General features: G+C 44.3%; 3 protein-coding genes across 3 annotated transcripts in view; 2 read left to right on the forward strand and 1 right to left on the reverse strand.

The window, feature by feature from the left end:
- Positions 1 to 13,713, reverse strand: part of LOC132592062 (uncharacterized) — a 295,543-nt gene that overhangs the window by 86,763 nt on the left and 195,067 nt on the right.
- LOC148686096 (olfactory receptor 52P1-like) lies at positions 4,792 to 5,745 on the forward strand. The gene has a single exon (XM_088668954.1). The coding sequence runs from the start codon at positions 4,792 to 4,794 to the stop codon at positions 5,743 to 5,745; it is 954 nt and encodes a 317-aa protein (XP_088525080.1).
- Positions 8,904 to 9,863, forward strand: LOC118085009 (olfactory receptor 52P1-like). The gene has a single exon (XM_035115260.3). The coding sequence runs from the start codon at positions 8,904 to 8,906 to the stop codon at positions 9,861 to 9,863; it is 960 nt and encodes a 319-aa protein (XP_034971151.3).

Raw genomic sequence — 13,713 nt, forward strand, 5'->3', positions numbered from 1 at the left:
ATAATAATAATAATAATAATAATTATACCCTGCCCATTTGGCTAAAGGTAAAAAGGAGAGAATGGAAAATAAAGATATGGAAGTAGTGCAGAGAGATTTGCTATATGTTCACATGTGGTGGGCATGTAAATATGTACAATTTTTGGCAAAGGGTGTTTAAGGAGATAACAGAAATCACTGGGTTAAAGCTGGCTGAAAGCCCAGAGGTAGCATTATTATCAATTTATGATGGGGTGGAAGGTTTGAAGGTTATGAAGGTCTTGCTCACAAATTTATTGACAGCTACAGGAGTTATTATAGCAAGGAAGTGGAAGGGGCAAGGTGAATATAAAATGGAAGAATGATACAAAGAGCATAACTGTCAACCTTCCCTTTTTTTGCTGGAAATTCCCTTGTTCCATCGCCGTTTCCCACTGCTATCCTGGATTGTTATACTGTAGACTGTCCCCGGGACAGGTGAGGCTGCTGCTTATCCCTGATTTTCAGATCCGAAAGTGGACAGGTGAAGCTGCTGATCCCTTATTATCAAATCCAAAAGTTGACAGCTATGACAAAGAGGTGTGGGATATAGCTATCCATAATAAACTAACATGTGCTATTAAGAGGGGGGCGCAGGTGGCACTGTGGTCTAAACCACAGAGCCTAGGGCTTGCCGATCGGAAGGTCAGCGGTTCGAATCCCTGCCCCAGGTAGGTGTATGCTTTCAATTTCAACCTTCCCACCTGTGACAAGAGTAGCCCAAGTGAAGGGCCCCGCTCCTCTCCTTTAAAGGGACAGCAAAAGGGGTGTGTTGGGATGTCTTTGCTTATTCCTAACCATGTATCCTAGGGATGTGGGTGGCACTGTGGTCTAAACCACTGTGCCACTTGGGTTTGCCAATCGGAAGGTCGGCGGTTTGAGGCCCCGCAACGGGGGTGAGCTCCCGTTGTTCGGTCCCAGCTCCTGCCAACCTAGCAGTTCGAAAGCACGCAGTGCAAGTGGATAAATAGGTACGGCTCCAGCGGGAAGGAAATGGCGTTTCCGTGTGCTGCTGTGGCTTCGCCAGAAGCGGCTTAGTCATGCTGGCCAAATGACTCAGAAAAACTGTCTGCAGAAGCGGACAAACGCCGGCTCCCTCAGCCTGTAAAGCGAGATGAGCACCACAAGCCCAGAGTCGTTCGTGACTGGACTTAAATGTCAGGGGTCCCTTTACCTTTAACCATGTATCCTAGTTGCTGCTGGTGCACCCTTCCAACTGTGTAGCCTGTACTTTGAGATGATGCCGAGACCACCTGCTCATTCCATTAATAAATCTTTGGGATTTCCTGAGTTGAGAGCCTGAGTCTTTCATCCGAAGGTGAGAACCAGCAGAGCTGTGAGTGTATGATGAAACCCTGAGAGGAAGCCATAAAGAGAGAAAACAGCCTAAACTACTGATCCAGAGGGAAATCTTGTGCTTTCAGAACCACTGGGGCCATCTGCACACAGTGCGGCACTGAAGGAAGCTGCATAAATGCTCCTCTCTACTCTTAGAGTATAGAAGGACATAAGAAGAGTCTGCTGTGTCAGACAATGTCTAGCATCCTGCTTCCCACAGGGAACAGCTAAGGGGTTGGACACACAAAGGCCGATGGTTCCTCCTCCTGCTGTTGCCCCCATGAAGTTACCATGTTTGTTTCAAGCGCCTGTTACTCAGCACCAGAAGTGAGTATCACCACTAGGTTACTCTGGCTGACACCTAGGACCTTCACTTGCTTTTGAGCACTGCACAGAGCCCCATAATTTGGTTCTGTACTGGATTTTGTTAGGCTGTGGCTTAGTGCAGGGCTAAAAGAACGCCAGATCTTGATGGTCTGAGGTCTTTCTTTCTAGAGGGTAAAAAGATCATTTGGGTACTTTTTTATTATTACCAGGAAATTGGAAGGGGTGGGTGAGAGACCTCCAGCACCACCACTACGAGTTGGACCTAAGGGAGTCAAGATTAGGCAATTGTGGGGTGTTCCAAGGACTCCCTATTACATTGCTAAGTGGAAAGTGGCTTACAAACACTATCTGAGTAAGTGAAAGAAAATCTAAAGTACAAAGCAATGCCAGTGACCCTATTAGTTTAATGCAATAACAATACAGACCCCAGCCAGGAGGATGTGCGTTGGTTTTTTTAAAAGCACTGGAGGATATTGGACACACACTCAATGTTTTACTTTCTCTGTACTTTCTGTAAGCTGGTTTTTAGTAAATAACAGTTTCAGAAAATGACAAATGTTTTTTTTAATTACATTATCAAAAATTGTATGCCCATTGACTCAGTGTATATGTGTGTGCGTGCATAAGAAAGTAAGTAAATAAAATATGCCTTTTAAAAATACCATATACCAGCAGCATGTGCAGGAAGTTCTAGGAGAGGTTGATTTTAGAATAAAGATAATGCACTCGTTGAACCAATTTACTGGAGTACTGACCATGATGGCCAGAAAATACTGCTCCCCCCCAAAAAAAGAGAACCCAACAAACAGCATCTGAGAGAACAATGTCATTCTGTTAGGATATTTCCGGAATTAGGTGCAAGGAAACATATACATATATAAAGTTCTAGTAGGTAATGCAAGAACATCCTGTTTTCACAGTGGCCAAACAGATGCCTGTGGGAAACCCATAAGCAGGACTCAGACACAAGAGCCCTCTCCCCTCCTGCAGTTTCTAGCAACCGGCATTCAGAAGCGCTGCTGCCTCCAACTGCAGTGATACAATGTTTTATTCTATGTCTTTGCCGCGGGATCACATTCACCCAGTGCTATACCAGCTGCACTGGCTCCCAGTGGAGTATAGGGTCAGGTTTAAGGTGCTGGTTTTAACCTTTAAAGCCTTATACGGCCTAGGACCCTTGTACCTACAGGACCGCCTCTCCTGGTATGTCCCATGGAGGACCTTACAGTCTGCAAATAACAAAATAAAAAAATTCCTTCAGTAGCACCTTAAAGACCAACTAAGTTTTTATTTTGGTATGAGCTTTCGTCAGATACTCTGCTCAGATGAAGGGTGGTATATAAATGTAATTAAAACAAAAAGAGTATCTGACGAAGTGTGCATGCACACGAAAGCTCATACCAAAATAAAAACTTAGCTGGTCTTTAAGGTGCTACTGAAGGAATTTTTTTATTTTGCTTCGACTCAGACCAACACGGCTACCTACCTGTATCTGCAAATAACAACACCCTGAAGATTCCAGGCCCCAGGGAGATTAGACTGGCCTCGTCCAGAGTCAGGGCCTTTTCAGACGTGGCCCTGGCCTGGCAGAACGCTCTCTCACAAGAGACCAGGGCCCTGCAAGATTTGGCATCCTTCCGCAGGGCCTGCAAGACGGAGCTGTTCCACCAAGCCTTTGGTCAGGGTTCAGTCGGACTCATTTTCTCTTTGTATAAGAACAAGCATGAAGGAGGTTTCCCAGCTCGCTCACAGGTCCTTATAATATCAGTGGAAACAGTTGGTCCTGGCAAGTATTAACTGCTTTCAATTTTATCCTGAGGATTGTTATTTGTCCAGTTTTAACTTTAACTTTAATTTATTAGTATTAATTTTGGGATGCATTTTAATCAACTGATTGCTTGTTTTTATGCACATTGTATTACTGGGTATTTATATGATGTTAGCCACTCTGAGCCCAGCTCCAGCCGGGGAGGGTGGGGTACAAATAAATAAATACATGACAAGGGTTGGGGGTTGTTGAGGTGGGAAGAAAATGTCGATAATAGAGAAGTGGCTCAGCAGCATCTAACAATGTTTATCTCCCCGCTTTCTTCCATGCAACTCAAGGCTGTGTCTGTAGGAATACCCACTCCACTCGATATGAGAATAGGGGAGACACTTGCCCAGCACACATCGCTGCCCTTCACTGCACCAAATGTCAATTATGATAGATGTGCTTCAGCCCCACTGGAACCAATGTGGAAAGTTTAGCACATGACTTAAGTCCAATTTGATTTCAGTGGCAGCTAAACACAATTCACCGGGTGTAACCCACACTATCGAGATTTCTCTAAGAGAGCAATTTTTTCCATGCATTATTTTCAAGTAAGCACAACTGTTTACCATATTATGTATTTTTGTGTTTTTATATTGTAAACTGCCCTGTGATCCTCAGATGAAGGGTGGTATATAAATGTAATTAAAACAAAAATAAAAATGGAATTCAATAGGGTTTACTGCCACATAAAAAAGCAGGGGCTTGGCCTGCTAGAATGAAATATAGAATGATAGAATTGCAGGGTTGGGTGGTAACCCAAGGGTCATCTAGTCCACCCCCTTGCAAAGCAGAATCAAAGGCCAAAATATCCCTGACAGATGGCCATCCAATCTCTCTTTAAAAACACCCAGTACAGGAGAGTCCACCACCTTCCAAAAGAGTCCATTCCACTGCTGAACAGCTCTTTCAAAAAGCTCTTTGTAATGTCCTATCCACCAGAGCAGCAGAAAACCAGCTTGGTCCATCATCCATGAGATGGCCTTTTAGATATTTGAAGATGATCATCATATCACCTCTCAGTCTTGTCTTCTTCAGGCTAAGCATCCCCAACTCCCTCAACTGTTCCTTATAAGGCTTGGTTTCTAGACCCTTGTAATGCCTAGCTTTCCCAAAGTCTACACCTAAGGGAATCCCTAATATATGCTATTCATGCTGACACCTTTAAAGTTAATTAGCAGGGGGATGCCTTTGTTGTTGAAGAGGCACAAAGTACACATGCTGTCTCAATTTGTGGCTCTTCCCTCCACTGCAGCCAGCAAGACTACAGTATCCATGTGCCATGCCTCCCATGAATGATGTATGTGTTTAACGGGAGTCATGCCACCCCCTACTCTTTTATCCTGCTGGGTATCCCTGGTCTGGAAGCGTCCTACTACTGGCTCTCCATCCCTCTTTCTTCAATGTATGTCATCACATTGCTAGGAAACTGCACCATACTGTATACAATCAAAACAGAGCAGAGCCTCCACAAGCCCATGTACATCTTCCTCTGCATGCTCGCCGGCATAGACCTGGTGCTCTCCACCTCCACCCTGCCCAAGATGCTCTGCATTGTCTGGTTCCGAGCTGGGGAAATAGACTTTGGTGCCTGCATGGTCCAGATGTTCTTCATCCACTCCTTCTCCATCATGGAGTCGACAGTGCTTGTAGCAATGGCCTTTGACCGTTACGTAGCTATTTGCAATCCTTTGAGATATGACTCCATCCTAACCAACCCATTGCTGGCCAAGATTGGAGCAGGGGTCATCCTGAGAGGCACAGTCTTTATCATCCCAATCATCATCTTGGCAGCCCGTCTTCCATACTGCAAGACCAACGTCATCCCCCACACATACTGTGAGCACATGGCTGTGGTGAAGCTGGCCTGCTCAAGCATCCTTGCCAATGTTGTCTATGGGCTTCTGGTGGCTCTCCTTGTGGTGGGGGTGGATTTGCTGTTCATCACTTTGTCCTACTGCATGATTGCCAGGGCTGTCATGGCTCTGCCATCAAAAGACGCCCGCTATAAGGCTTTCAGCACCTGCGCAGCTCACGTGGTAGTGATCCTGGTCTCCTACACCCCAGCTCTTTTCACCATCTTAACACACAGGTTTGGCCATCATGTGCAGCCTCATGTTCACATCCTTCTGGCCAACTTCTACCTCCTTTTCCCACCCATGCTGAACCCCATTGTGTATGGTGTGAAGACCAAGGAGATCCGTGAGCGAGTGACCCACATAGTTCTCAGGAGGAAGCGACCTACATAACAACACTCTCTCAATAAGGGCTTGCAGTGTTGAATGCAACATCTAGAAGGCCGGAGGCAATAAAGAAATATTAAAAAGTAGTAAGGCTGTAAGCACTTAAAAAAAAATCCCAGGTTTTTTCATCTTAATGGGTGGCAGTCATCTTTTCATCTTTTAAAAATGTGTTTGCAATTGTTTTACATGAATTGTAAGCCCCTTATATGGTTTTGTTATATTACAAGTTTTCTGTAACTTTTTTGTGATACAGTAAATAAATATTTGTTGTATGTAGACAGCACAGAAATCCCTGTACCCGGAACCCTATTGTACCTGACATAATTCCCTTTCATGGTCACAAGGATCTCCAGAGCACAAGACTCTTAAAATGAGAGGGAGCCTGAGACAGGCGGATGCCAAAAACAACACTAATAGAGTTGAAAGGGATCCTGAGGGTAATCTACAACTGGATGTAGACCAAGGCAGAATAGAGCAGTACAATTACTTTCTGTGATTGGACCACTATAATTCTGCTGATGAAGCCTAGAACAGCATTGGCCTTTCTTTGCTGCTGCATCACATTGCTGACTCATGTTAAACCTGTGGTCCACTAAGACCCCTAGATCCTTTTCACATGTACTACTGGCAAGCCAGATGTTCCACATATTATATTTGTGCAGCTGTTTTTTAAAATAAATAAATAAATCCCAACAGTGCCATAAAAGGAAGAACTACCTCAGGTTAGAAGAGATTTTAAGTAGGAAAATAGATGGGAGAGCTTCCCCACTCACAAAGGTACTTAGATCATTATGTTGATCTGGAAAGTGAAGAGTGTGTCTGTGTGTATGCTGGAAAAAATACTCTTGTTCCCAAGAGCACCTGTTGGCTATCCAGGGGAGAGGGAGGCATCCATGCCCATAGAGGTCTTTGAAAGCAACTGGCGGAGGCTGAAGGGAATTAGAAGCCTCCTCTTGGGTGCTGACCAGACTGACCTATAAATAAGACCTGGCAGCAGTTCCCTCCACCGGATCCTAGAGAGGCTGGCAGGAGCACTGGGCACAGCATGGCCACTTCTTCAAAGAGAGATTCTGCAATCTGCTAAGGTGAGTGACTATAGTTAGCCTCAGGCAGGTTATATTACCCAGGTACTGTTCTCCTATAAGAGCTGGTGATGACTCCCTCAGGTGGATGCAGAAGCAGCATGGAAGGCAGAGGTGACCGTCTCCATAGCCTGTGTCTTCACCCAGCCAGTGGGATTGGGCTTTTTAGGGCTAGAATTACAGTCAATTGCATGAAAGAATACATTCTCCCTTGAAGACCTGCTGAGACTTTGGACCCAGCTTGGAAAGTAAGCTGGGCTGGCTTTTAAAGACAGGGAAGTATAGGCTGAGAGGCAAAGGCTGCTGTTAAAACATCAATTTAATCTTTTAGCTGAAAGCCCCCTTGCTAGGTCTGGGGCGATGGATGCAGCAATGCTTTTGAATTACAGGTGCTGGAAACCACAGGAGGTGAGAGAGGTGGTCCTCAGGTCCTTCTTGCAGCTTTCCCACAGGCATTTGACTGGCCATTCACTGTAAGAATATGATGCTGGACTAGTTGGGACCCCACTGGCCTGATCCAGAAGGGCTCATCTTATATTCTTATGCATACTCTCTAAGGGAAAGCAAGAGTGAGCTTTCAACACATAACTGATATGCCCAACAGAGACATGTCATGTCATAATGTATTAGGAAAACAGATTCTGTAGAAGCTGGCAATATGAATTTGACATCTAGTCCACAGATTACCTGTGCAAATTCCACAAAGGATTTACTTGTTGTTTAACGTTCTCCACATGCACACACCCCTGGATAATTCCCTAGGGAAGAGCATCACATCAGAAATGAGCCAGGAATAGACAGGCAAAGCAGATGAAGCAAGGCGGGTGAGACTTCTGTTTTTGATGTTTTCCAAGCTCCTCCCTCAGGAAGCTTGAAGCATCTACTAAGTTAAAACAATAAAATCACACGGCTGGGTCTTAAACTGTTAATCATGTTAAGTACTGTATATGTCTCTGTAAAATAGATGGGCTTATTTTGAGAAAAAGTAGAGTTGGCACCTTTTTTCTGCTGTATCTCATGTCAGAATCTCCTGTCTCTTGCTACCTTATGCCTTTGACTGGAGATGCCGCTAGGAATTGAGCCTGGGACCTCCTGCATATTTATTTATTTATTTCTTAAATTTATATACCTTACCACCTTTTATTTCAAGGAGCTCATGGTGGTGTACCTGGTTCTCATCTCCCCATTTCACCCTCACATCAACCCTGTGAGGTAGGTGAGGCTGAGAGACAGTGACTTGTCCGAGATTGCCCAGTATGTTTCATGGCCAGGTGGGGATTTGAACTCCTGGGCCCTGCAACTGGACTATGGGTCCTCACTATTTACATATCCAGTTGGGGAAAGCTGCATCTGTGAACTTTTGCCAGGTATCCAGCTGTTAAAAGGCCTCAGGAGCCTTATCGCCAGCTGCTACTCTTATACCAGCAAAGTAAGAAGGGGCAGATTTTTCAAAAATCAAATTTGCACAATAGCTGCTTAGGTCAAAGCAAATCTTTCCCCTGGAGCAGAAGAGGCAGGCTGAAGAGTGTCACAGAATCATAGAGTTGGAAGGTATCCCAAGGGTCATCTAGTCCAACCCTCTGCAATGCCAGAACAGCTAGTGAGGAACAACAAGGCAGGAGACAGCAGAAGCAGCTGGGGGGGGGGGTTGGCTGAGATAACTATACACATTTTGCAACTTGACTAAATGAAGAAAATATCACTGAATGCTCAATTAACGTTAGCATCCTTTAAATGTAGGCAGCCAGGCACACTAGAGGATAAACAGCTCTGAGTGAGCACTGGTATCTATCACATTCCTGAGTGCTGTTACCCCACACTTAAATTTTCAACTGTTGTATCCCTGCCAACCTTCACCATCAGGCCCTGCTGAAAGCTTGTATTTCTTCCTGCCAGCAGGAATGGGGTTGAGGCTAATTTATACCTGCTGGTGGAAACAAGACCTCAAAATGGTGATGTGAAATTTTGCTGGATGCAGAACATGCCCGTTAACTGTTGCCTGCCTCCCCTACCTCCAGATTAACAAGAAGCTTCTCCTTTGCACAGGCCATAGGAGGAGTCCCAAGGCCCCTCCAGTCTAATATGTCTGCCTCTGGCAGCACCTACAATGGCACCCTACACCCTTCAATCTTCCTCCTGCTGGGGATCCCAGGGCTGGAGGCGGCCCACGTCTGGCTGGCCATCCCCCTCTGCTTCATCTACGTGGTGACTGTGTTGGGGAACTGCACCATCATGTTCATCATCTGGGTGGAAGAGATCTTGCATGAGCCCATGTACTTATTCCTCTGCATGCTGGCTGTCGTTGACCTGGCTGCATCTACCACTGTTGTGCCCAAAATGCTTTGCCTCTTCTGGTTTGGCTCACGAGAGATTCGCTTCGAAGCCTGCTTGACGCAGATGTTCTGCATCCATGCGCTGTCCATCATCGAGTCAGCCGTTTTGTTGGCCATGGCCTTTGACCGCTACATGGCCATCTGCCAGCCACTGCGCTATGCGGCCATCCTCACAAATCCTGCCATCGTGAAGATTGGCTGCTTGGCAGTTGCCAGGGGAGCCATTCTGACTGCCCCATTCCCCATCCTTGCCAGCAGGCTGCCCTACTGCCGAACCAATGTCGTCCCCCACACCTACTGTGAGCACATGGGCATCGTCAGGCTGGCCTGCTCTGGCACTGTGATCAGTAACATGTACGGCTTGACCGTGGCCTTGCTGGTGGTGGGTCTGGATTTAATGTTCATCGGTGTGTCCTATGCAAAGATCATTGTGACCGTGCTGAGGCTGCCATCTCGGGAGGCCCAGGCCAAGGCCTTCAACACCTGTGGCTCCCACATCTGTGTGATTGTCTTGGCCTACACACCTGCCCTCTTCTCCTTCCTCACACACCGCTTTGGCCACAACGTGGCCCCCTACATTCATATCCTCATCGGCAACTTCTATATTCTGGTGCCTCCCTTCTGCAATCCTATTGTCTATGGTGTGAAGACCAAGCTGATCCGTGAAAAGGTGGTCAGCTTACTCCTGAGGAGAAAAGATGTCTCCTAAAAAAAAAGGTGGCTAGTGATGCATCCAGACACTTACTGGTGGGGCTGTGAATGCCAAAAAGAAAAAAGAAAGGACACAAATCCAGTCGCTCTTGATCTTGGACCAGAATCATATCTCTTATGAAGTGTATAAACATTTACAATATACCCATAATTAAAATATGCACTAAAACAACACAGTACTTAAAGCAGGAGAGACAGGCTGAGAGATCAAGGGAAGGCAGATGCAGATAGGTGCCAATACACAAGCGGTTTCTTGTATTTCAACAGGGAGTGCATTCAATTACACCAGGGCCACAAGTGTCCCCTAAAAACAAATAATGATTAGGCCAAGACAAGACTAGCCAAATTCTATTTGTTGATCTTAATCCCCTTTAGCAGGTACCGGAGGGGAATACAATCTTCCAGATAATTCAAGGTGTTGGTCCTAACACACAAGTCCTTATGCAGCTCAGGACCAAGTTACTTGAGAGTTATTTCTTATCCACACGGTAGATCACTCTAGTCTGCAAGAGAGTTTCTTTTGCAAGTTTCAAAGATCTCAAAAGCCTCCTCCGCAGTGACTCAGAGCAAGGCTTTTAGAATGGCTGCCCTTGGTCTGTGGAATAGGGTACTTCTCAAGGTAACAACAGGTGCCTGCTACCTGCACATTCTGGAAATGACTGAATACATTTTTGTTCCCACAGACTTTCTCAGCTGGATAAATGGATTTTTACCACAAAACTTCATTGTTTTAAATGAATTTGTATTGTGTTTTTGCCTGTTTTTAATTACATTGTGTGTAAATTGAGACAGTGGTTTAGAAGATATTAAATAACAACAACAACTTGTACAGAGCTGTTTAGAGCTTACACACACATCAGGCCTTAATATTGGCTTGCTGACTAACAGGCAGACAGTGAGTAGATCCTTTAGCATGGATATATGTGATTGGTAAAGGGCCCTACTCACCACCATGAACTCAGCGTTTTGCACCAACTCCAGGCTCCAGGCGCATATACCAGGGCATATGTCACAATGGCCTAGGGATAAAGAATAAATTTGATTCAGTTTGCATCTAAAGGCTAACCTAACTAACTTGCAGTTCACAAAAAAAGAGCTGAAAAGCAGGCACCCTTCAAAATTCACACTTCTCCAGATTTTGCAATGCAGTTCTCCAACCAAGTTATGGGTATAAGAATGCATGTACTGGGGAAAGTGTGTGAGCAAATGCATACATCACTGAAAATAACAAACAAAGATACATCAGGGGAAATACACTTAGCAAAATATGTGTGTATATATGTGTTATGTGAAACTGCATATGGTTCTAATTCATACAGGGGATTCCCACCATCACCACATATCAAACATTGTGTGTTCAAAAGCTTTTGAGGAGGTTGCAAGACCTGGAAAAAGCTTTTGTAGTTAGATTTCCAAACAAATGAATGGCCACATGCTCCTGGGGTTGCTGGCCTACATGCTTCCAAGGAGAAAGCGTGATCTCCCTCTCTAGTATTGTCACAGAAGTTTCAGGACAACCATGCTGTATTCTTTTCGACCCTCTGCTAAAAACATTTTTGTCTGTACAAGCCTGTCCAGATGTTTAGAAAGTTGGTGCAAGTTTAAATGTTTTGCTTCTGGTCTATTGTTATCTTTTCAAAAGTTTTATTTTAAAATGCTTACGTGGCAGGTAAGTTCCATGGGGACGCATTTCCAAAAAGACCGTAAAATACTTAAAAGTCTCCTTTGTTGGAAGGCAGAGAGAAATTGTTATTGAAAATGTGTAATTTCTTGTTAGAATGGTTTACAAAAAGATGAATTGACAAAATAAGTGATGATAAAATGGGCAAAGGAATTTGGGTATAATATTGAATATGACGTGGTTGAAATTATGGAATGAAACAATGAAATTTACTGCATGTACCGCCTTGAAGGAAAATGTAATGAAAATGTAGTATAGATGGTATTTAACACCGGTGAAATTAGCTAAAATGTATAGGATGAGTAACAGAACATGTTGGAAATGTAAAGATAAAGATGGTAAATTTTATCATATGTGGTGGACATGCGAGAAAGTAAAAGGATATTGGGAAATGATATATAATGAGTTGAAAAAAATGTTTAAGTATACCTTTCCCAAAAACCCCGAAGCATTTTTATTAGGTTTAATGGGAGAAGAAATTGCAAATGGAGATCAGAGACTGTTAATGTATGCTACAACTGCAGCGAGGACTTTACTAGCCCAAAAGTGGAAATCACAGGAGATAACAACGATTGAGGAGTGGCAAATGAAGATGATGGACTATGCTGAACTGGCAAAGTTGATCTACGGGATCCGAAACCAGGGAGAGACAAAGTTCCAGAGGGAATGGAGTAAATTTATTGACTATATAGAGAAGAAGTGTAGAAGTTTCAAGACACTTAGAATCATAGAGTTGGAAGCGACCACAAGGGCCATCCAGTCGAACCCCCTGCCAAGCAGGAAATGCCATCAAAGCATTCCTGACAGATGGCTGTCAAGCCTCCGCTTAAAGACCTCCAAAGAAGGAGACTCCACCACACTCCTTGGCAGCAAATTCCACCACCGAACAGCTCTTACTGTCAGGAAGTTCTTCCTAATGTTTAGGTGGAATCTTCTTTCTTGTAGTTTGAATCCATTGCTCTGTGTCCGCTTCTCTGGAGCAGCAGAAAACAACCTTTCTCCCTCCTTTATATGACATCCTTTTACTGGTATACAGTGGTACCTCGGTTTATAAACACAATTGGTTTCAGAAGTCTGTTCATAAACTGAAGCAAACTTTCCCATTGAAAGTAATGGAAAGTGAATTAATCCGTTCCAGATGGTCCACAGAGTACTTAAACTGAAGCGTTCATAAACTGAAGCGAACTTTCCCATTGAAAGTAATGGAAAGTAGATTAATCCGTTCCAGACGGGTCCGCGGAGTGCTCAACCTGAAGCGTACTTAACCCGAAGCATGGGTGTAATTGGTTCCGGAAGTCTGTTCATAAACTGAAGCGAACTTTCCCATTGAAAGTAATGGAAAGTGAATTAATCCGTTCCAGATGTGTCCGCGGCGTTCATAAACCGAAAATTCATAAACCGAGGTGTTCATAAACCGAGGTTCCACTGTATATTTGAACATGGCTGTCATATCACCCCTTAACCTTCTCTTCTCCAGGCTAAACATACCCAGCTCCTTAAGCTGTTCCTCATAAGGCATCGTTTCCAGGCCTTTGACCATTTTGGTTGTTGTTGTTTAGTCGTTTAGTCGTGTCCGACTCTTCGTGACCCCATGGACCAGAGCACGCCAGGCACTCCTGTCTTCCACTGCCTCCCGCAGTTTGGTCAAACTCATGTTCGTAGCTTCGAGAACACTGTCCAACCATCTCGTCCTTTGTCGTCCCCTTTGCTACGGACATACCCATAAAAGCCCTTTTTGTTGCTTTTAACCTCTCTAGCAAGCCTGAGTTCATTCTGTGCTTTAGCTTTTCTGACTTTGTCTCTACACGTGCTGGCTATTGGTTTGAATTCCTCTCTGGTGACTTCCCCATTTTTCATTTTTTTACATCCCTTTTAAATCTTAACGCAGTTAAAAGTTCTACAGAACTTTTAACTGCGTGACTGAAATAAATCCTACGATGTGAACTTGTTAATTTCTACACAAAGGAACTGTGAGATGAGAGGAGCAATAAAACCGAATGGTGGGAGGGAGGGAAGTCACAAGCTCGGCAGAGCAAAAGGATTGAGAAGGGTGAATTTAAGATGAAATGTAATTTGTTTTGTTTATTTGGAAAATATAATAAAAATTATTTTTTTTACAAAAAAAAAGTCTCCTTCACCAGAACCTACAGATGTGCTGGCAGCTGGA

Source organism: Zootoca vivipara, chromosome 4, assembly GCF_965207765.1.
Source record: "Zootoca vivipara chromosome 4, rZooViv2.hap1.1, whole genome shotgun sequence".
NCBI lineage: Eukaryota > Metazoa > Chordata > Lepidosauria > Squamata > Lacertidae > Zootoca > Zootoca vivipara.